General features: G+C 42.4%; 1 protein-coding gene across 1 annotated transcript in view; it reads right to left on the reverse strand.

The window, feature by feature from the left end:
• Positions 1 to 12,302, reverse strand: part of DPYSL3 (dihydropyrimidinase like 3) — a 143,709-nt gene extending 131,407 nt beyond the window's left edge. Inside the window, exon 1 of the mRNA XM_018556992.1 lies at positions 11,932 to 12,302. Coding sequence (XP_018412494.1) covers positions 11,932 to 12,255 — 324 coding nt within the window. The 5' untranslated portion in view covers positions 12,256 to 12,302. The remainder of the gene's footprint in view (positions 1 to 11,931) is intronic.
• Between the last annotated feature and the right edge of the window lie 12,002 nt (positions 12,303 to 24,304).

Consider the following 24,304-nt stretch of genomic DNA (forward strand, 5'->3'; position numbering starts at 1 on the left):
CACAAAAGGGTGCAGATAGAATTACACTGGAATTACTTTGTTGGTAAAACATACTATGTAAACATCCAGCCATACAGCTAAAGAGAAAACGGTATGCATAACATTGAACTTGTTATGGAATATTAGTACACCTTATTTGTCTTTTATATACATAATACTTATCCAAGTTTTAGGCAAACTGTTACTGCTACACACTCTAGGGAGAACTGTTTTATTTTTATAATTGGGATACATTACAATGTATTTATATTATACAATATCAGTCCAGCTTGTGTATTAGGCTGATCTAGTGTGTGTGTGTTTGTCGGTATTACATCTATATGTAATGTACATAGCACTGTAATTCCACCATGAAATCTGCCACACTTATGCACAGGAATGGGCTTATAAAACCCTATGTACTTTATACAATTTCAGGGATGTTCTGCAGGCTGTCATTGTGTCAGATGCCAATTGTAGATTTGAGCAGCCTTACCACACCTTGGGTATAACAAGACATATTACACATTAGTCTTGAATATCATAGTTTTCCCATGATTTTCAAAGCCCTTTCTTAGCAGCGCCTTGAAAATCTGCTTTACCCAATTATACAATGGACTACTCACTACGAAAATGGATTGAAAATAATAAAATATACATGGAGATATGATTTGACCTATGCAATGCATTTTTTCTCAACTGAATGCTGGCCCAAAGGTATGAAGAAGGTTTCTTATTAAAGTGACATTAAACCCTTAGTTTTTTGTAACATAAACCAATACTGTAATGTGTGCCTTACTGTAATCTATGGTTGTTTCCCCTCTATTTGCTGCTCTTCCTTTTAAATCCTTATCTCTTCTCATGCTTGGGGAGAACTTCTGTTTTGCAGCAGACTGCCTTGTCTCTGGAATGGATATATGGTGTCGTTTGCAACCTGAGCCAGCCCTACAGGAAGAGGCACTCAGCTGCACAGGGAAGTTCTCCCCAAGCATGAGAAGACATGAGGATTTAAAAGGAAGAGCAGAAAAGAGAAGGGAAACAACCATGGATTACAGTAAGGCACACATTACAGTATTGTTTTATGTTAAAAAATGTAAGGGTTTAATGTCACTTTAAGTTTCCTATTGATATGTTGTCTGTTACACATAAAACGTTTTCCAACAACATGCCCTGCTGAAACATGAACATACTATGCTAGAGTTCAGTAGAACCATATAGCACACACAAAAGCTTTCAATAAACAATCTTGCAGTACCTTCTACCTTTAGCCTCCATTCACATCTGTGTGATTCCGCATCACATGTTGCAATGTTAGGTGTGATGTGGTGTCATTATTTCTTAATCATAAAAACATCAAGGTGAGGGAATGAAAACACTGAAGCCTTGTAGAATCTGGTGCTCAAGCCTTGTCATTAACCATTTGTATAACCATTTGTATAACCTTACAAGACTAAACCTAAGATGGTTTGTTTCATCATTACTGCCCATAACAATCAATCTGGAATATGTTTGCCAGGGGGTGGACACTACAGAAGCTGGCTATATACTTTACTATGTGTGTATACTTTACTTGGTATAAGCCCTCGTTCACACCTGAACGTTTTGTAGCGCGTTCTACGCTCGACGAACGCTCTACAAAACGCTCAAAAATATAAATCCCATTGTATTCAATGGTCTGGTTCCCACCTTGGCGTATTTCCGCCCGTCCCTAACGCGCTACAAAACGGCCCACGCCTGAAAAGGTACATGTACTACTTTGGGCCGTTTGGTTGCGCGTTTCCATTGGGATACAGCCAAGTAGCCTTCAGAAAACTTTTTATTTTTTACCGCGAATCGCGGTAAAAAACGCGCGACGGTCGCGCGACAGACGCGCATATGCAATACGCCTAGGTGTGAACGAGACCTCAAGGCATCAAGAAAATTTGCTATAGTGTATCTAAAACCTTTTTTATATTTTTATTTTGGGTAGTGTAGGAAAGGGTTTTAACTTTTGTCAGCTTTTTTTTTTTTTTTCTGTCTGTGTCACCGTTGGGGATATTAAACCGCTCTATTGTTCCTGGTGGTCATTGTCTTCAGGGTAGAAATACAACATTTCTGATTCATCACAGGAACAGGAGGAGAGGGGATATTTTCCAATTGGTGAAAACTGTCTAAGGGCCCATTCACACCATATGCGTTCGGGCTATGGTGGTGTGGACAGTAAGTATGGCACGCAGTTGTGTTTTTAAGCGCACCACAGTGAGATGTGGTACAACTACATTCAGCGCAGTTTGTCCATAAAACTTAATGAATGTCACATGCACATCAGCAGCTGTATAGTTAAGCACGGCTGCTGGTGTGAACAAGCCCTTGGAGGGAAACTCCTCTCACTTTGTAGACAGGATGAAAGGGAATCTCTGCAATAGGAAAAAGACAGCAAAGAAAATAAGCAGGCCGGTATTTTAACCCTTCCCTACACTTTATAAAATGTTAAAAAAAAGTTTTGCTAAACACATTATTTACTGACCACGGCAGAAAGGTAGTTTTATTTAAAGGGACCAGTTAGTGGATTTACTGACATTAAAGTGACACTAAACTCAGGAGTTAAATCCTAAAAATGCTTTCAAGTAGCTTAACTATTAACAAAAAATGTATCTTATTTGTGTATCACTCTAAATCCTGTAAATCCTCAAATCATCTCTGAATTCATGCTGACACTGTCCTTCCTTCTGGAGGATGAATACTTTGTTTCCCCTTGGCAATTTGCAGTTAACTACTTAGAAGAATCAAAATTCTGTTGAATAGCCATCAGAGTGGGTTATCAGAATTTTTCTGATAGTGGATTGGATGGGCACAGACACATGGGGGCTGATTTACTAAATGTTTTAGAAATCGTCACTCAATAAACTGTGTGAATATTCACTTAAAGTGACACTAAAATTAGGAGTTAAACCTTAAGGCCTTGTTCACACCAAATGCAGAGCAGATCTGCATGAGTTTTTGCACACGCAGTGCAGTGGGTTGTGCCACGTTTTTGATGCGTTCCGGGCCGTTTTTTTTACATTTAAAATGGGCTTTCAGTGCGTTCCAGGCGTTTGCATGCGTTTTTGATGCGTTTGCATGCGTTCCAGAGCAGGTAAAATAGGGCCTGCTGCAGTTTTTTTATCTGCTCCGGACCTGCTCTGGAACTGAACGCTGCGATGTGAACTGGAGCTAAAAATACCATTGGAATACATTGGACGCAGTTTTGCTCCAGTCTGTAACTGCTCTGCACCGCGCTTGGTAAGGCCTTAAAATGCATTCAAGTACCCTAACTATTAACTAAAATGTATCTTATTTGTGTATCACTCAGCCGTAGATCCTCAAATCATCTCTGAATTGGTGCTGACACTGTCCCTCCTTCTGGAGGGGGGCTACTTTTGTTCCCCATGGTCACTGTGTGTGTTGTAAAGTAGTCACTGCTCCAAGCTCACTCCTGTGATGGACTACAATCTCAATAAGTAAACTAAACATGAGATTGTAGTATATCACTGAAGCGAGCTTGGAGCGGTGGCTACTTTACAACACACACAGGGACCAAGGGGAACAAAAGTAGTCACCCTCATTGTTGCATTAGACAGAAAAAAAATGTTCCCCCTCAAATGTCACTTTGCTGCAAACGAATGAACGAATGAACGAAACGAATAAGAAACGGAACGAACGTGCGAACGAACTACCGCTAACGAATTTCGTCCGAATCCGAATTCCGAATCCGAATTGACTTTCACACCGGAATCCCGAAAAACGAAATAACACAAATCCGAATTTAAAACGAAGCGAAACTAAACAAATTTTTTGGCAGTGCACATGTCTAAGTACAATAGACATATATTGTACATAGTAAAATCATTGTTGTATTTGCTTAATATCTTTTTAGTATTTATACAAAATATTCATACAATAATAAGACCTTTATGTTAACATCTGCTGACTGTATGGGCAATAGTAATCATTCACCTTCTGTCATTTTCTTGGCAGTTGTTAAAAAATAAAGCAAATAATCTGATTTGATAGTCAATATAAAGTCCTTGGTTAAAAAGCACACAAGCATTTGTTCCACAGACATTATAGGCCTTTCCTCCCAGCATCCATCTACAAATTCAGATGGGGAAATAGCCATTCTTGCACATTAGTTATTGCTGAATTTTACATTTCTCTGAAATTTCACTTACCAGTCCTGAAAATCTGAAAACCGAATAGGGCAGTCAGTACACTTGATAATTAGGAAATGTCTGGCGATCATCTTTGTGCATTTGCATGAGAGAAACTGCTCTGGTTTATGTCACAGAAATGAGTAGCTGCATACTGCTCTTCCAGACGTTTTACTAGTGTCCTAGAACCTGTTATACAAACCTGACAGAGATGCTGTATGTCTCCATTGTCACTTAAAAGAAATCAACCATCTATATACATTTTGTAATGCTTTACACATGATCAGACTCATGTAATTGAAGGCAAATTCCACCATTTAAAAAAAAAAATCATAAATGAATACTTCAAAGAAAAAAATGTGCATGTATTATTTGTTTGCAATGGAGCCAGTAAAGCATTGCATCCATGATCAATGGATCACAGGTGTAATACTCTCGCTCCTGCAGACCTTTCCTTTTATCCATGTCTGTACCGCGGAACGATCATTCAGTAACATGGACAGAAGGAAGTGTCAATGGATTACTAGTCCATTTAGACTCGCCAACTCCCTCTCCTCTTGGCCAATCACAATGCAAAAGGACCCGGCTCAATTTTGTGATTGGCAAGAAGGTGAGAGGGTCGGGTATACAACCGCAGCGCAGAGGTCTACAATACCCACAGCACCTGCCTCCTGAGCGGCCCAGAAGTACAGCAGGAGTTGTACTAATCAGGTGAAAGAAGAAACTAATTTTTGGGACACTGGAGGCAGCCTGGATGATTGGACCTGAAAAGGTCTGTCTAATCCCCGCTACTAATTACCGTATTTTTCGCTCCATAAGACGCACTTTTTTCCCCCCAAAAGGAGGGGGAAAATGTGCCTGCGTCTTATGGAACGAATCCCGACGCCCGAGACATGCAGTTTCGGGCGCCGGGCGAGTAGTAGGAGCCACTGTTCGGCTTTAATACGAGTGATCTAATGAGATCACTCGTATTAAAGCCGAGCAGCGGCGGCGGCGATCGAGTTCAGCAGTAGGAGCCACTTCTCGTTTAATACGAGTGATCTAATGAGATCACTCGTATTAAAACCAAGCAGCGGCGACGATCGAGATTACCATAGAGTACGTTCTTTGTCTGCTCTGTGTGATCACTGAGACCATGGCGCTGTAATCACAGCACCACCTGTCTCAGCGGTCACTAGCTGCAGCTTCTGTCACAGCTTCTGTCATAGAAGCTGTGACAGAAGCTACAGTCTGTCGAGTGCTCCATAAGGCGCGCCGGACCTCCCTGCGTCCTATGGTCCGGTGAGTCTTATGGACCGCAAAATACGGTATATATTTGGAACTGTCTTCCTGTCCAAAGTTTGGCCTTAAGAGTTAGCCCTCGTTCACACCTGAACGTTTTGTAGCGCGTTCTACGCTCGACGAACACTCTACAAAACGCTCAAAAATATAAATCCCATTGTATTCAATGGTCTCGTTCCCACCTTGGCGTATTTCCGCCCGTCGCTAACGCGCTACAAAACGGCCCACGCCTGAAAAGGTACATGTACTACTTTGGGCCGTTTTGTTGCGCGTTTCCATTGGGATACAGCCAAGTAGCCTTCGGAAACGCGCGTTTGTCGCGCGACTTTTTTACCACGAATCGCGGTTAAAAAAAACGTGCGAGAGACGCGCATATGCAATACGCCTAGGTGTGAACGAGACCTTATGGCCTCCTGAAGAATCTTCACATTCAATACTGTCAGGAGTGCTAGATGATTGCATGCTCCTGTTGCATGCTCTGGTCCCTTTTTCTGTCAGTATTGTGTGCAGTAGTGATGTAGGGCTGGCGGGAGGAACCACAGAGTGCATTGGGGGACAAGGATTTTGACACACCTGGGAGTATGGCGGATGTAAAGGGGCTGTGACTGCAAGCATTCAGCAAGATTGGAGCATTCAGCAAGATTAGACATAAATTCTCTTCTTTTGAAGGTCCTGCTTTTTGACAATTTTACCTCCATGACAGAGTCACTATAATCTTAGTTATTTTGTTTAACAGTTTGTACAGTTTGCTATTATAAATGTAAGCAGCGGAATCCATATTTAGTCATTAAGGCCCCATTCACATATAAGTTTTTGCGCATTTCTGCATTTAGCCCTATAGAACTCTAAAGGGATTTTAAAGCTATTTCAAATGCTGATGAAATCACTTACAATGGATGCTGCTTCTTGATATTTAAAAGTTTAAGCTTCCTGCAGAATCAGCTGGTGCCCTAAGCACTGGCCCTGATATCCTGTTTTAGGGTGGCTCCTTTTCCTTGCAGGGTCCCATGGAGCCATCCTTGTCTGTGCTACTAAGCTTTGTGTGTCTCTACAAACACACAGACAAAGCAAGGCAAGGCAATACACCCCCCCCCCCCCTTTTTCTCCCTCCACCCTTCTCAAAGCTAGTAGATGGACAGGTGCTGTAGACTGCTCTGTTCCTTGTGATCTTGTACAGGACAGGAAGTTCAGGGAAGTGGAGCTAAGAGAGTTGGAGTCAGCTGTTAAGAAACATGATGACTAAGTGCTTTGGCAAAAATGTAAAGAAATACTTTGCTGGGTAATGTATATTTTGTTTGATCTGGATTCATTATTGAAAAAAGTTTGAGAGCTTACTACTACTGAAAATGGGAGTGCTGGAAAAATGCATTTAAAGATTTTTTCAGGAGCTCCTATTAAATTCCAAAGTCCAAATCTGTGCCAAAGGAAATGCATGTACTATTTCAAACTACACACCACAGGTGACAAGTGACACAATGCTCAGGTGTGAACAGGCCCATTGAGAATATTAGGGCTCTTTATCTTTAGCACTGTCATGATTTGGGAATCAGGTATGAATGGGACCTACATGTAAGGGTTCTGCCTCCCTCTCTCTCTCTCTCCCCTCTCTTTCCACTTTTTCTCTCTCTCCACTCTCGCTCTCTCTCCACTCTGTGTGCTTTGAAGTGCTTTTATGTCATGAGACGTGCAGCAGAGATGCTAACCACATTGCCTGATATATGCTTCCAAAGTAAGGAACAGAAAGCATGCTAAAATTTGACCATGACATGAAATTAACATAAAATCACTTCCAGGTAAGTCAAAGTTCACTGAAAATCCATCGTCTTAAAGGGGTTTTCCACGTTCTAGGCCTAGTTTTAAGCTGGAAGGCTGGTTTATCCCATAGAAACCAATCACCTTATCCCATTGCTTCTCCCATATTGTGAAGGAAGAACCAGATTGGTTGCTGTGGAGAAGTTGTGAAAACAATTCTTTCGGCAGACCCTTTCACATAACCACTCTTTGTACTGGAGACAATGCCAAGCAGCTGCGGTCATCACTCTTGGACAACTGCCAATCCAATATTTCGCAGGAGTTCTCAACTGAAGACTTGAGGAAGACTCTGACCTCAGAAACCAATTGCAATCAATGTGATTCTAAAGCACGCCACAAACCCGCCGAAAATCTTACGATTTTCGGCTGGTTTTCAAACGTGCTCGTAAGACAAAAAACGTGCGACCTACAGTGGAAACGGTCGCGCGCCTTCCATACGCCTGCCGATTATCGTACGATCGCGGGATTTCCCGCGATTATCTGCGATAATCGGCAGGTGTATGGCCACCTTAAAGCTGGAGCTGCTGTGTCTTGAAGAAGCCTTGATGCTGCTCAGTGTCAATAAAACACTGATCAGTCAGGGCACAGGGATGCACGCTCTTGGTTCTACAACAACTTTTTTTGTAAAAGTAGAAAACTCAATTTTTTTTCCACTGAAATATTCTTTACGAAACATTCATCCTTTACTTACAGACCATGCAGCAAATAACTTTAGAACATTAACATTTTACAGAGCTCTGGTGCCCTATCTAGATATTATGCTGCTCTGGGCATAACTAAATGTAGATTTCCGTTTGTACAAGTTCCACCCCATGTGTCATGTGACCTTTAAAGCCCAAGTACAATGAACATAACTGTGTTAATGCAGAAGTAAAGTAAACAAAATAAAAAGTGCTGGGAGGTAGGCACATGCAAAGTCTCTTCTGCCCAAAAAAATCTACACAGTCAGTCCATTCACAGCATCTCTAAGATGGTGAGGGTCTAACTCCTGTGTATATCATCAGTGGTCACTCAATGGCTGAAGAGGACATCCAAGAACCTGGGAGTAGGTGGTGGCAGGGGATAGAGATGAGAAGCAAAGACCAATCCGACATCGCTTGTAAGATAAATGTGCGCTAATGTGCACGTATGCTGTGTATCCTTGTACATTAGGACAAAACAAAAACATTTACAAAGCAGTATACTTCCACTTTAAAGCAGTTGAAGACTTTTCTCCCGCAATGAACGGTATTTTTTAAATCACTCATATCTTCTTTTTTACATGCAAGTGGAAGTACAGCTCTTGCTGTACTTCCATGCCTGCTCAGATGTAAGTTCTGCAGGTCTCATAGACTTTAGTGCTGCAGTTGCATCTCTGCCCCCTCTCCTCCTAGCTGCATGGTTTTGTGAGTAGCCAGGAGGAGAGGGAGGCAGAGACGTGACAATGGTGCTCATTTCTATAAGATCTGCAACACTTACATCTGAGCGAGCACAGAATTACAGCGGGAGCTGTACTTCCACCTGCACAGCATTCATCACGGGAGGTGGCTTTTGATTTAAAAGAGTTTTCAACTGCTTTGACTCTAGTAAATTGTGCGCAGGGTTTGGCCTTTAACATTACAGACCACCTAACAAACAAAAAAGGAGAGGTGGGCTCATGTTTCCTGGACACTATAAAGACTTCTGAGTAGGGATGCACCGATACTTTTCAGATACCAGTGCCAATATTTGGCATTTTCATGAGAACTACCAGTGTTGCAGAGGTTGCAGCTGGGACCTGGCTCTGGAGCTCCACCACTGTCCTGAAATCATTAGTCGATATTGTTTTAGAAAAACTGTCACATGACAATAAACAAAAATGTACTTGTATCAGTGAGTACTTGGGCAAGTATCAGTTATTGTACTGGGAAAACTGGTATTGGTGCATCACTTTATTTATATTTATAAAAACAAAATCATACATTAAAACAGATGTACAAATCCCAGGCGCTCTGTGTGCTCCTTACAAATGACAGCTGCCTCCTAACTTTTTATATTTTCTCTAGTCTAGTCTTGGAGCTGGAAAAGTATCGGTACATGTACTTGTACTTGTACCGAGTACGGTACTTGGTATCGGTGCATCCCTACTTCTGAGGATTAACACCCTCTGTACCCAGGGGCGTATCTGCCGTGAGGCAAACAAGGCGTTTGCCTGGAGTGGCAGATTCGCTGAGGGCGGCACCGCGAGGGTTACTGACCTGGATACGATGACGAGGACGTCGGCCTGGAATGGACGGCGTGTGCAGACGGCGGGCGGCGTTGTTTTGCGGTGATGCACCCCCTTTCCTCAAACCGATTTCTAGCTAACTTAATATAAAAGTAGTAAGCTTTGTGTGGTGGGAAAAAATGTGAAGGCCCGAACATATACTTTCTCCCCAATGTCTACACCATCTGTCTGATAAAACATATACTAGGTATGGGCAGCAAAACAATCAACTTTGTAAACGAGTGTATTGATACTTTTCTTGTCATCTGCATATACACACACCTGTCTAATTGTGATTATTTCCAATGGATTGCTTGTTGAATTGGTGAACTTAAAAAAGATGGATACTTGGATTATTGTAGACATCAGTGGCGTATACAGGTATTGCACATGCCCTGGACGCTACTTAAAGGGGGAGTGTGCGTTGCTCTGTGGGTCAGAGAAAACTTCCTGACCCACCAAGACAGCTAACTTTTTTTTTTTCCCATCCCTCTCCCATACACATCTGCCCGCCCATCTCTTAACGACCTGAGCCCTAAAAGCAGTCAATATAACATTAAACATCTACAAGAACAAAGGGCACCTTGGTACGATGGTCATTTTAAATATACCGTGTCCACTTTAACATTTCTATACTTTTTTTGACTGAGTTACTGTTAAACATTCAGTAATGTGTGCCCAGCTATTGTTATTACGTCATCTATCTATCTATCTGTCTCTCCATCCATCCGCCTACCCATCTATCTATCTATATATCTATCTATCTATCTATCTATCTCTCTATCTATCTATCTATCTCTCTATCTATCTATCTATCTCTCTATCTATCTATCTATCTCTCTATCTATCTATCTATCTCTCTATCTATCTATCTATCTCTCTATCTATCTATCTATCTCTCTATCTATCTATCTATCTCTCTATCTATCTATCTATCCTGCCATCCATCCGCCCAACCATCCATCCATCTATCTCTCTGCCTGTCCCTCCATCCACCCGCCCGTCTGTCCATCCATCCAACCGCCTGTCCCTCCATCCATCCGCCCATATATCTATCTATCTATCTATCTATCTATCTATCTATCTATCTATCAATCTATGTGTGACTACCTACATTTTGTATCTCCAACAGGTGAAAATCATTTATCTAATCTATCACGCCCATTATTAAAGCAGAACTAATGTCTAAAAAAAAAAGTAAAGGTGCCCACACACTGCATGATTATCGTACGAGAATCGCGGGAAATCCCGCGATGGTATGATAATCGCGCAGTGTATGGAAGTCGTGCGACCGTTTCTACTGTACGGTCGCACGACTTTTGTATTTTGAGCATGTTGGAAAACTAGCCGAGAATTGTAAGATTTTCGGCTGGTTTTTCACATGATCGAGAGATAACTGCCGAACGGGCCGATGTGCGCACGCGCACACTGCTCGTTCAGGATTGCAGTCATCGGAAGCCCGCCCCTCAGGGAGGCAGGCTTGCGATGATCGCAAGTACGATCTGCCTGTCCAAGATGGGCAGATCGTACGTTTTTTTAATTACTTTACAGCCCTCGCAAAGACAAAAGTCTTGCGAGGGTTGTAAAGTGTATGGCCACCTTAACATTGCTATGATGTAGAGTTTTTCGGTACAAGAAACAATAAGGCATCTTACAGGAGCCAGTGTCAGGATAATTTCACTCTACATTATATGTGCAAGAATTCCATCATCAATGGCTAAAGATAGGAGACATAAGATACGAAAGAGAGAAGCATCAGAGAAGATGGTAGTGGTGCTGATGGAGCACTGACCGAGCCCACCTGTCAGCACTGGAGGAGGGCAAACCAATAGTCACCATCCACGTTACTATCTGGCCATACAATCTATGTACGATCAACTTTAGATGTACCAAAACTCTGTAACATAATAACCTACCTAATCTATCCAACCAATTTGTATCCAACAATCAGGTCCTTGCATTACCTACTTGTTGGTAGATCTAAAGGAGTGAGCTGAAGAGATAACTGCTATACTGCTGCACTTGGGTTCCACTTTAAGTGATACAGATACATGTAGAGTAGACTGTGTGCCTTTCTCCCTTGCTGTGTCAGTATAAGTCTGTGCATGACAATAACTGAAAGGAAGATCCGCTCCACACAGCCTGTAGTGGGAGGCATCCTATCTGATGCAGAGTGAACTTTGCCGACTTGCAGATTCCAGACACAATAAACTCCAAGAAGCCAGAAGTGTCCTAAGACTTCCCAGAGCTGCGCTGGGATGGACAATGCAGAATGCACCCTTGTACATACAGCTGGGAGGAGGGGTATGTTCTCCCTCGGAATCAGAGACTAGAAGAACATACCTTAGGTGTCACATCACCTGGGGGAATGCTATATGCCACTTAACACTAATAATCAATGCACCATTGTTATAACTAGGGAGACCAAGGCTCTATCCTATAGACTGTGCTGTATCAATCACTTACCTTCTCATCATTGAGGTTCTGCAGGATCTCCTTCCCAGAAGAGGTCTTGATCTCCACTCCTTGTTTCTCTTCTTCTTTGTTGCCCTGCTCGGACTTCTCCTGAGTCTGGGTGCTTGCCCCTTGGCGTGCAGCATTGCTCTTTCTGCTACCCTTCTGCCCCACACTTAGAGAGTCAAAATCTATAGTCTTGCTTTCATATGCCCCCTCCACGTTGGAGAACATCCCTCCATACTTCACTCGGGGCACTTGGTCAGCGGTGCCAGGGCGAGCTAAGTAAAATGGAAGATCGTCGTCCCTTTCCAATCCCCTGTTGCCCGATGCCATGGCTGAGTCACAGAGAGGAGCTGGAGCCGAGCGCAGTCCGGAGAACAGGCAGCACACACACAGGAGGAGCACACATACAGCCAGCGGCCAGAGGGGGCAGTAATGAGCTCAGTGACACGAACACAACACTAGTCTGACTCCTCTGTATGTATAGTTCAGCTAAGCTGCGTCTGCCTCATCACACACACAGAGCTGTACAACACTACAACTATGGGGTCAGACACTACTGCTCAGCAATGTGTCATTACTGCTTCCCACTGTGCTGGAAGAGTTCATATATACTGTGAGTATGTCAACCTAGGACAATGCAAATGCATGACTGTTCAAAGATGAGACCTTTCCTAAAGCTGCCCTTACACTCAGCAGGGGGAATTCACTGAAACTGCAGCAGCTGTGCACAGAAACCAATCAGCTTCTCTCATTAATTTGTTCCGTTAAGCTTTGAAAATAAAAGATAGAAGCTGATTGATTGCCATGCATAACTGCTCCAGATGGGCAGACCTCCAGTTGTGGAACTACAAGTCCCATGAAGCATTGCAAGATTGACAGTTACAGGTATGACTCCCAGAGACAAAGGCATGTTGGAATTTGAGGTTAAAGCACAGCTGGGGGCTGGAATTGCTCACTTCTGCTCTATAGTGCAGAGTGCGGATGGGGGAAACTCCCATGCTGGCTATTGTATTCTGACAGCCAGTGCTTGCAGTTGTCAGACTACCAGCTGATTGGCTGCAGTTGCTGTTCGGTTACCAATTACTGATGAGTCTAGGCTTAGTGCAAACTAAGTTAGCCCAAACCACTCAAAACTCTGATGCTATCCCCTCTTAACGACCCAATCAGTTGCGGAGAGACCCATTCCCTGCCCTGCAGCAATACATCACAAAGGGACAGGGAATGGCTGCGACGCAACTGCTGACACTGATTCCAGAAGTGTGACAGTGCTCAAGATCACAATTCCCATTATTCTTAATGAGCCACACCTGACCGTTGTGTTGCCCGTCACATAAAAAAGTACATGAGCTTCTTTTGGGGCAGAATTGTGCATTTTTTGACACCAAAGAGCTTAATGGGAGCGCCTGCAACACACTTGGGATACACATGCCACTGGACGTTACCAGGGGGGTGCTAGTGGTGCATAGTGCACTTTACCGGGGGCACTTCCATCTCTGACCCACCTCCTACCCAGCTTACTGGCGTCACTGGTTGCCAGGAGCTGGGCGGGGTGCCAGCCTTGGCGTCACTGGTTGCTAAAAAGCTCTCAGCAACCTGGTATGCTCTGGCTTGAAAGGAGGCAGCAGGCTCATTATAGGGACAGCCTTGCCCTGCTGCATTTTCCTGAGGGCCCACACATATAGTCCCATTACAGTAACACACAGTAAAACTCCCATTTTACCACAAGGCACAGCAATGCATGCAACGTGATGCGGTGTGTTTGAATAGTACCCCAACGCACTGCACAGTAGCAGACAATAGGCAATGCACTGCAGTTGCGCCACAACCGCCACATGGCATTGTTTGCAGTGCGCTGTATTAAAAATGCATTTCCGATTTATGGCATGTTAAGGTCCACTGCCAGCCCATTCAAAATCAGTGGGCTGCCCTAATGTATTGACAGTGGCGTTACCTAAATGCTTAGTCTGAATGGGCCTTTAATGTAAAATAAAATATCCAACAAGAAGAGTAGATGAAATGTTCTTGGCAGTTGGGTAGGTCTGAATTCTCAGGTTCAAAAATTCAGTGTCAACAGAGATTGTGAACCCAATCCAAATATGATTATCCATTACTGTCCACATTATGTGGACTGCCCCTTTAAGGCATATTTCTAGCCAAAACGTATCTTTATAGTTTTGTATACGATTGAGAATGGTTGAAACCCCTATTAGTTTAATTTTTGCTTTCTGTGCCCGATCGGAGAGATTCCCCTTCACTTCCCTTCATTGAGGAAGTGAGAGGATACCTCTCCCAAGTGAAGGGAATCCCATATTTTTCAGTGGTCACAGGAAGATTTACCCTTACTTCTTGTTCTGTTGTACAATTTTGGATAATGCTTTGCTTTCCGTCTTGGTGACGATGATCACCAGGAGAAATAAAGAGAAAGACTCTCCCCTGTTGGGAATCAGACAGCAATAAACGTCCCAGGGGTTTTAATTCTTCCTACGCTATCCAAAGCCCAACAAAGCCATACATACACTCTGGGGTCTACTTATAAACAATTCGCAGAGTCATTCGCCCTGTGAATATCTGTGAACATTTGTTCTGTGAGAATAGAGGCAAAAAAAGAATATTGTTAAAGGAGAACTATGAGGTGAGTGAAAATCACTCATCCTCATAGTTCGAGCCGACGTGTGACAATGAAACTGTCACACGTCGGCTCAATAGATCGGGAAGTGAGCAAACACATACCGGCGCTCGCTCACTTTTCGATCCTGTCCCTGCAGAGAGCTGTGACTGTCACTCATGGCTCCCTGCAGGGATCCCCCTCCCCTGTCCGATCCTCCAGCGCTGACTGGAGGAACGGACAGGGGAGGGGGCGGGTACAGCTGGCTCTGCCTCTAGATAGGTAGAGCAAGCTGTCACTCACGCAGCTGGGTGGATCCATACAGTAATGTCGGCATCCGTCCCGGCTGCGGCAGTCTCAGTATACCGCGAGCAGTAGCTCGCGGTATACTGAGCTTTGGGTAACGGGAGGACGCTAGTTTGTGTCCTCCCGTGACCCTGGGGAGAACTATGGGTAAAAACACTGACCCCATAGTTCTCCTTTAAGATATTTTCCTTTTAGATCAAATGTATAATTACTTCATATGCTCCTCAGCTCCATTTAGTGGCCATAAAGCAGGGCTACATTACATTTCACCCAAAAAGAAAATATGCTAGCAATGTTAGTTTTTGCCTCTATTTGCACAGAACAAATGTTCACAGAGATGTTCAGGGTGAATGATGGGTGCAGATCAGGGTGAATGATGCTGCAGATTGTTTCTTAAACCCCTTAAACTTGTATTTCTATCGGCACTCTCTGTCTATTCAGATTTATTCTGGTTTATATCCAATTATATATCATTGATTTTGCTTTTAGTCTAAGTGCTTGCAGCCTTCTTCAGCAGAGTATGGTTTACACTTTACACTATACATCCATATTTACTTGGATTGCAGAGTTTTCCTATATTCTGAGATGCTAAAGAGCCAATATTGTAGATCCAATGATGAATGGAAGCAGGCTAGTGGCACAAATTGAGGGTGTCCCATTCCATGTAGATGTGTTGTGAATATAAAGTGTCCAACATCTTAAAACATGCCAAGTACTTAAATAATTGTTCTCAAAAGTCCGCAATATATCACATATATTAAACTAACCAAATTAAAAGAAGACGACACAAACAAACAATTTCTGCAAACAGGAAAGGTGAGTATAACACCCCTTCTATTACAGGGAAATTCCATTATGATTTTTTGGGGGAGGAGGGTGAATGTCAGTGTCATTTCTGTTGATCTGACAAAGCTTTTCCATTTAGAAAGCATATCAAAAGAGCTGTCCTGAGTCCCTGATAGTGTCAACTCCCCAAGTGTTCTGAAAGGTCCATCATCAATGGGCTGGGCAGGAGATAAGGAAGCCCAATAAAGTTATAATGGTGCAGTCATTTGAGGACATAGGTCCAGGGACAGGTTCGTGCAGAGATGTCTGAGCTGAGACTGGGTTACTTTTGTGGTACACGTAATCCTGCTTAAGAAGATTTTTGTATCTGGCTTCTTCTCTTGTAAACATGTTGTCATACAGTTCCACTTTAGGATGTTTAAAAATAACAAGCTCTGTAAAATTCACAATTGCATTAATCATATTTATATTGAGCTCTAATTTACGTATATTCTAATGAAACTTCCACTTGCACATCAAGGCAGGACTATATGTAGAATCTGACTACCTAATAAACTGTTATCAGCTATTCCTTTTATATGCTGTAAACTCTCCTGTCTAAGCAGCAGCTCAATCCCTTCTTATCTACTCTGCTACTTATCGGTTTCCTTGCATGACAAATGTTGGAAACTCTGGATAGTTATGGCTCATTTTGACAGACTTATCCCTGGGTCCTCTACGGGAGTAATGCATTTACTGCCCTGATGCCCCTTCACTATCGGTACATAGTATATTAGGGTAAATCATGTACCCCACTAAATAGATTTTCAAACAAAAGTCAGATAAAACAATCCAGTTAGAACATTCCATAATGCCATCAGAGACTTGTACAATGTAATTTAAAATTCTGTTTGATTTTAAAGAGGACCTCTAAGAATTGTAAAATCTAACTCTTACAGTGTGGGGGTTAACTGCTCAGTTTTCTCTAAGGGCCGGAATAAAGAAAATATACGCACTGTTCTGTGACAGTCAGCGCTCAGCTCCCCCTCCACCGCCTGTCGCCTGGCATCATCACGTCTAATGCACCTGCATTAGATGTGATGATGTCACAGGTACTTAGACCACCGGATCCTGGGGGGAGAACAGGCTACGGGGATCAGTCTAGCAGCCAGGTGGGACGAAGGATTAGGTGAGTATTTTTACTTTATTTTAGCCCCCTAGACCAAAACAAGTAGTTAACCCTTGCCGTTCAGGGGTAGCCCGACTGCAAGGGTTAGTTTTTACAATTCCCCTCTAACATTCGATTTTGGAATAACTGGGGTTCCATTTAAAGAAAATCACATTAGAATTTAGCTCGCTCCTTCTTTTGTTACTCTTTTTGTGTCTACTATTTTGGATTGGTACATTGACACATGTGAGCTTATGTTGCTTTTATTTATGGATATCGATAGTTCTTTTACATATGCTTTCCTGAGGCCAGGTTCACATCTGGGTGATCCGTGACTGCGCGGCAATAGTGGACGATACCGCGTGGATTGCCGTGCAGTCACAGAGTCACCCACCACTGCCGATCGCGCTGGCGGTGCTATTATTTTCTAATGGCACCCCAGTCGAACCGGGCATATGGTGCGGTTTCCCACTGCAATTCCGCCCGCGCAATTGAACACGATCGTGGCTGAAACAGTTGTGTGTCACAAAAAAAAAGGTATATGTACCTTTTTTTCTGCAAAGGCCGTGCGGATCTAACCCTATTGAAATCAATGGGGCTGTGCTGCAATCGCTGTGTGCAATTGTGCACGATTGCACGGTTCCGGGACGCGCATCCCGGATTGCCCAGGTCTGCACCAGTCCTGTAGGACTGTGCCTGGATGTATTTGTTGTACTGTGGCATTTTGTATTGTTAAATTTGATAATGGATCCCTACAGTTTTAATTCATTTATGGACCCAGCTGACCATCCTATGTGTTATTATGTATGCTTGCATGCTCTGTGTTGTATACATTTCCACTGTTATATTGTTGATTGTAATTATGTTACTGTTGAAAAACACAACAAACACATTGTAAAAGAATGTTGTTTGTTTGAAACAAAAGTTCCATCCTTCTCCTTGATATTTTGGTTCAAATCGATAGTCAATTTGAACCAATTTGAAACTTATTTCCACCATTCTATTGTTTTTAAGATCCTTACCCTTAACCAAACACACTAGGGGGGAATTCTAGATTGAAATGGCTGACTTTTGTCTGCCAAACAGTATCTTCTGCCTCTATATACACAAGCCAAGATTGTTTCTATTTCTTGAGCGAATATAAAAAAAAAGGTCTGACATTGAACGTGTTTATTAGGAGTTACTGGGCCAGTGCAAGTTCTGCATGTAACTGACAGTTATGTTTGCTGATTTGCAACAGATGAATTTTTGTGGTGAGTCATAAAACTGGAGCCAGAGCAAGATGAGGTCAGGACAATATTATCAACAGTAGGAACCAGAACTGCATGGACAAAGCAAGAATCATAACCCAGTGATCTCAGTGCTGAAGAAGACACAAGCCAAGCTTAAATTGACCATGTAATCAGAGGTGGTTATAGATGATAAGACATAAGTGGCAACTGTTTTTTTTTAATGCTCTAATATACTGGAGATCGCACTTACCTGACCTGGACGCATGATGTCACTGGTCTGTAGCTGGCCTTCATGTCATGTCCAGCTGGCTATAAACTAATAGATTTTTTTTTAATTCAGTCTGTGGTTTGAATGGAAAAAAAACAGATTCCCCCTAGCAAGTCTGGAAGAAATTTTAAGGGCTTTTGAACTAAATTAGTTGACTCAATGATGGCAAGATCGAATGCTCTGATGACTGATTTAGAACGAATGTTCAAACAAAATTATATGGATGGCCAGCTTTAGTCTTAGCACATAAAACTGTGGAGTACTAATAACAGTTGGTATGGTAACTTTCTGCACTTTGCTAGATCTCTCATGGCTGTGGTCCTTATAGGAGGTTCCATTTTCCCTGCTGGACCGTTTCATTATTTAGTGCAGGGAATGCAACCTGATGAGTAAGACTCCATAGAGGGAAGCTCCAAAAGAAAGATGTTGTTATGGTGTGTGACACATTTTATTGCACTGTACGAATAACTAAAAAATAATTTTATAATAATTTTAAAATATAATTTTAGTTGGCTGACCTAATTAGCTTCATAAGCTAATATGAAGTCCAATATCTACAGCTTTATCTGGAATTCAGTTCAGCATGCAGATCCACTTTAACTACCTGTATACACAACGGCCGGCCGGGAGCTTCTTGGATGTAACTGGGCATGTGAGCTGGAAAAACACATAATCCAAAAACCGGCAGTGATGCCTGTTAACATACAAGCGATGCCGGATCGCTTGTATGGGGTCCCGGTATGTGCGCCCCCCCCCCTCCGCGGCTCCCCCCCTCTCGCTGTCACGCTGATCCCGGGCTCCACTGTGCCCGGTGTAAGCCCGGGACCAGCATAGTGGCTCTCTGACAGGGGATCAGAGGGAGATCGGTTCACGATCTCCCTCCGGTCCCCTGTCCGCTGTCAATTCGTACACATGGTGTATATTACATCACTTCCGCATTCTCGTGTCACTCTCCAGCTTCAGATGCTGGAGAGAAGCTGATGAAGCAGATCTGTGCTTCATCAGCTTCTTCATGGGGGTCCTAGGTGACATTAGGGGCCTTGGAGACCCCTGATGTCTCCATAAAGAGGACCTGTCACTTATTTTGCTATCACATATAGGGGTTTCTTAGTCCCCTCTGTGATAGCAATAAAGTTAAGTGAAAAAAAAAATAGGAAGAAAAATTAAAGTTTCCCCCAAAATGTTTTTTAAGTTACACATAAAAAAGAATAACATTTTTTTTAAAGTCCCCACCCCTACATACACGCATGTAAACATGCGTCAGGTGCGCATACCTGCGAAAATGATGATTGCGCCCATTACACCGCACATGTTACATATCGCCGCAAACGTCGCAGTGAGAGCAATAATTTTAGGGCCATCAATCACTGATAACACTAAACTAATGAGCTGTAAAAGCTTTTAAAGCGTCGCCTATGGCCAATTTTGAGTATGCTAGTTTTTTTGCGATTTCGCGAGTGCGCGCAATTTTTAAGCTTGACATGTTTGGTGTCTATTTACCCGACGTGACCCCGTCTTTTATATTTTACCAAAAAAGTAGGTAATATTAGTTGTTTTATAACATAATGTAAAAAAAAACGTTTTTTTTCAAAATTTTCAGTAATTTCTCCTGAATATGGTAAAAAATAAAACCCCCTGTGGTGATTAAATACCACCAAAAGAAAGCTCTATCTGTCCCCAAAAAATTGTATAAAGTTAATTTAAGTACAGCGTTTCATGACAGAATAAATGTCAGTCAAAGTACCGCAGCGCTGAATACTGAAAAATGGTCTGGCCAGGAAGGGGGTCTAAACACCTGGTCTTCAAGCGCTTAATATGCATATTTTACTACTTGGGCCTCAGTTGAATATGGAAAGCCAGGCCTTGGGAACAAAAGATTTTCTGTATGTAAGAACGTATAAAATAACAGTGGTTCCCAAGTGTCCCTTATTTAAAGAAACTGTCCCTCTTTTGGCACCAGTTATGGGAGAACATCCATATTTAACCATGTAGATCAGCAGTCTCACTGAGAAAGCTGCTGCGTGGCTCTGTTCAGACAGTGCATGGGTTAGGGTTTCCTGCTCAGAGGGTTTTGTGATCTCTTATGAAAATGGACATTAAAAAGTTTTTCTAAAGCTCCGCCCTTTCTTTTAGTTGTAAATTCCATCATATTCTTATAAAGAGCATCAATAATACAGAAAAGGAGGATAATATTCCTGGTTCTTCAATTTGTTTACTGATTTCATGTGACTGCAAAGAAGAATTTGATTATAACTCTTGCCATGTTTCCAGAGTCAGCATCAGACACTGATTAGATGGAGGAAAGCGTAACTTTAAAGTGTAAGTAAAGTCAAAAATTTTTTTTCTAGTTTTGGATAGAGTGTGAAATTATTAAGACCCCTGTCAGGTTATCAGAATAGTGCTGCATGCACTGTTATTTCTGATCGCACTGCAGTGGAAAGTGTGGGCATTCCTGTACCTTGCGTTCTGGTGGGGGTGATCGCACTGCAGGGGGGGGCGTGCCTGCAGTGCCATTGATATGAATAGCACCGCTGCACCATCTCCCGACCCAGAACACGACCCGACCTGATCTATGCCATCCTGTGTGTTCCGCGCTCTGACCGCGCCGGAACGCACTGAATATGGTGTGACTGGGCCCTTAGAAAGCAGTCACCGGAACAGGTATTCTCATGATGTGACCTCACCTACCGTTCCTCTGACAACTATAATTTTGGATTTCCTATCTCTTTCTGTACTAAAGACAATGGTTACAAGGACAAATAGAAAAGGGTGAATGTTCCCAGTGGGGCACAGACTCCTATCAGGGAAGTTAATAATTCCTTACTCCATGCAAAAAAAAGTTTTGGCTTTGTATACATTTTAATGGGTGGTTATCCTTACCATGGAAAAAAAAATAGAAAAATAAATGAAGGATATGTGTGTGGGGAGGCACATAATTAATTTTGGGGGTGGGGAGCAATGTAGCGGTATGCCCCCTTTTCACTGGTCTTCTAGACAAGCTTATTTTTTGGTACATGGTGCACTGTGTATGCAAAAAATGATCTGCTTATAATAGATACCCATGGTTAACAAAGGGAAATTATAATGCAACCTCTTGGCTGGACTACAATGTTCCCTATATCTGCTAATTGTGTGTGTTGTGTTCTCTAAATTAGGTCCACAGAGCTACTATACATGTGAGGGAGTTTTGTCAAACTCTGTAGATCTTCTATGCTCATAGAGCAACTGAGTCATGTTGAAGTATTCTGAATGGACCCTAACTGATCCTCGTCTGTGATCATTCATGATGCCCAGCATACATTACCTCTCTCTCTCTCACCTCAGACTGCCGTCCCTATAATGAGGCAGTCTGAGGTGGTTTCCTCAGGTGGCATCTCTTAGGGTCACGTGGTGGTGGGGGGTGTCAGGTGTGCCTGCTGCCACCTTTGCAGCCAGAGAATCCCAGGTTGCTAAGAGCCATTAGCAACCTGTGATGCTCTGACCAGAGCGTTCCATTCAGCTCCTGGCAACCAGTGACTTCACAGGTTGCCAGGAGCTGAGCGGGATGCTCACGCCAGTGTGCTGCCCACCTGCTGGCAACCAGTGATAGAGACGGTGCCCTTGTTTTCATTTTTAAGATAAGGGTGAAGTTCCTCTTTAATACAGGAGTATTGAACATGCACTAACATAACTCTCATATACGTGTTAACATGCCAATATAATATTAAAAGTCATTTTTGATATGTTTTAACCCACAGAGTTCATTAAAAAAAACCAATAACAATCAGTAAGGGAGATGCTGCAGAAGATGATCCTTGTCCAGACATTTCCTGTTATAGTGTGACAACATTCTTTCCCTGTCTCTCAATTGTTCTGTGTTGTCACCCTGTAACATTGCCCTCTGATGAAGACTACAAGCGACTATTTCCACACAGGTTACAAGGCATGGTCCACTGTTGTCACTATCAGATTATCCACCCTCAGAAATGGCATGCAGGCATTGTTAAAGTACATGTATGTAGACAGAAAGTGGATCCAAAGAGTCTACAGGAGATTAGCAGGACTGCAAAAAAGAATGAAAACAAGGCGAAAATTATTATTATTATTATTATTTTTTACTGGCAAGCGTTTATATTACTCAGTGCTTTAGCAATCTAAATGTCATTCAGTTAGGAGTTGCATATACTTTACAGCTTGGTCACAAACCCATCAATCTACAGCTCAGGTAATAACCTGCCCTTACCTGGAACTGTTCTTTCAGCACCTCTGTTGTGCACAGAATCATACATTGACATGTAGAATGAGAACATCTGCCAACCAGTTGGTGCTATTAAGAATTCATTTTTTAGGATACTGAGTTGAACATCACCTATATTATAGACTAGTGGTGTGTAAATATAACATTACGTCCCCGTAGAGGGGTCAATAGACCAGAGTTTTCAATGCCCTGCTATTGGATTTTTTTTCTTCTAACTAACAGATTTGCAAGAATAACCCTTTTCCATGGCCTGGACTCTAATGTATCTGTGTCTACAGTGACCAACAATTTAATTATTTAGCCTGTAGGATATCATGTGGCCTGCCCATGGAACTAAACAATCCTTTGTGTCATGTATACCGTTTGCATTGCATTTGTATAATCAGACACACACTGACTCTTTTCCATTGTACACACCCAGTGCTTGGAACAAGATACTTTTCTGCTATTGACATGTAAAATAGCTGACATAATACCAAAAATGTCTTCATGTTGAATAATGCTACAGAAAGCGACTTTGAATATAAGAATATATTATGGTTACTGAGACCGCTGCCAAGTCAAAGTTTTTGGATGCCAGAAATGAAATGTTGGTTTCTCCGTTAGATCATTTTCACAATGTTATTCTTCTAAGGCTGAGAAGTCTAATATTTGAAAATTAAAAAATTAATGTGTTGCCAGAAAAGATATAGTATAATTGATTGCTGGGGATTTTCCCCAAGGCTATGTAATCAGTTCTGTAAGAGGAGATCTGAGGTCAAGGTGTTTATAACAAAAAGATTTATTGCCATAAAAATATCATCTACAATGTAAAATATGAGTCCCTCTTGGATAAATATCTGAAATGTAATTGGTCTTCATTAAAGGGAAGGTATGTTTGTTTTCTTTTTTTTATTTAGATAAAAGTATCTTGTACTGGGTTTTGCACTATATTGTTCAAACAAAAGAAAGAAATAAAACTATTTCATGTTTTCAGTTTAATATCAAGCTCACTCCCCTTAACGTTCCTTGTATCCACTTACATTTCTCCAGCTGAATTTAGCCAATATGTCCAAAGCTGGCCATAAGAAGAATTTTCTATTGACTATATACAGATACACTGAACGGTATTAGCACCCATGGCCCCCAACTAGTGTTGATTCCAGGTATTAGGATAAATCAGGAGTGGGCAATTCATTTTCTCAAAGGGCCACATTAGAACCTGGGGCTGTTGTGGAGAGCCAACACATTACTGTGAAGGTGCATAGGCGCACACTCACATAAGCAAATTGATAAAAATCTGATGGGGGCAACTAATGTAGGGGGCACTCCAATGGATGCAACTAATAATTAGTTGTCCACATAAGGGTGCCCTCTTACATTGGTTGTTCCCATCAGAGTGCCCCCCACTTTCATAATTAATGTAAGAGGGCACTCTGATGGGGGTAACTAATGTAAGGGGGCACTATGATGAGGACAACTAATAACTAACTGTCCACATTAGAGTGTTCCCTTGAATTGTAGCCAAAGGGCCAGAGGTGGCCCACAAGCTGTAAAATGTCCAGGTCTGGGATAGACATACTTCACAACTCCTTTAAATATAGTCATCAGTGGGCTGGCTGCCTGAACCTGGAAGAAACCGCTTTGGTATTGAAGAGGAACATGTTGGTGTAGGACCCAGCATGGCAGCCAAGCGGGGGATCATAACAGAGCAATGCTGGATTCGCTGTGTGTGTGAGTAAGTGAATTCAGGATAAAAGGAAAGAATATACTTCAACACAATTCACACAGGGCGACAATGGGGATGGGAGGGTGAAGT

This window comes from Nanorana parkeri, unplaced genomic scaffold, assembly GCF_000935625.1.
Source record: "Nanorana parkeri isolate BGI_ZX_2015 unplaced genomic scaffold, ASM93562v1 scaffold261, whole genome shotgun sequence".
NCBI classification, from domain to species: Eukaryota; Metazoa; Chordata; class Amphibia; order Anura; family Dicroglossidae; genus Nanorana; species Nanorana parkeri.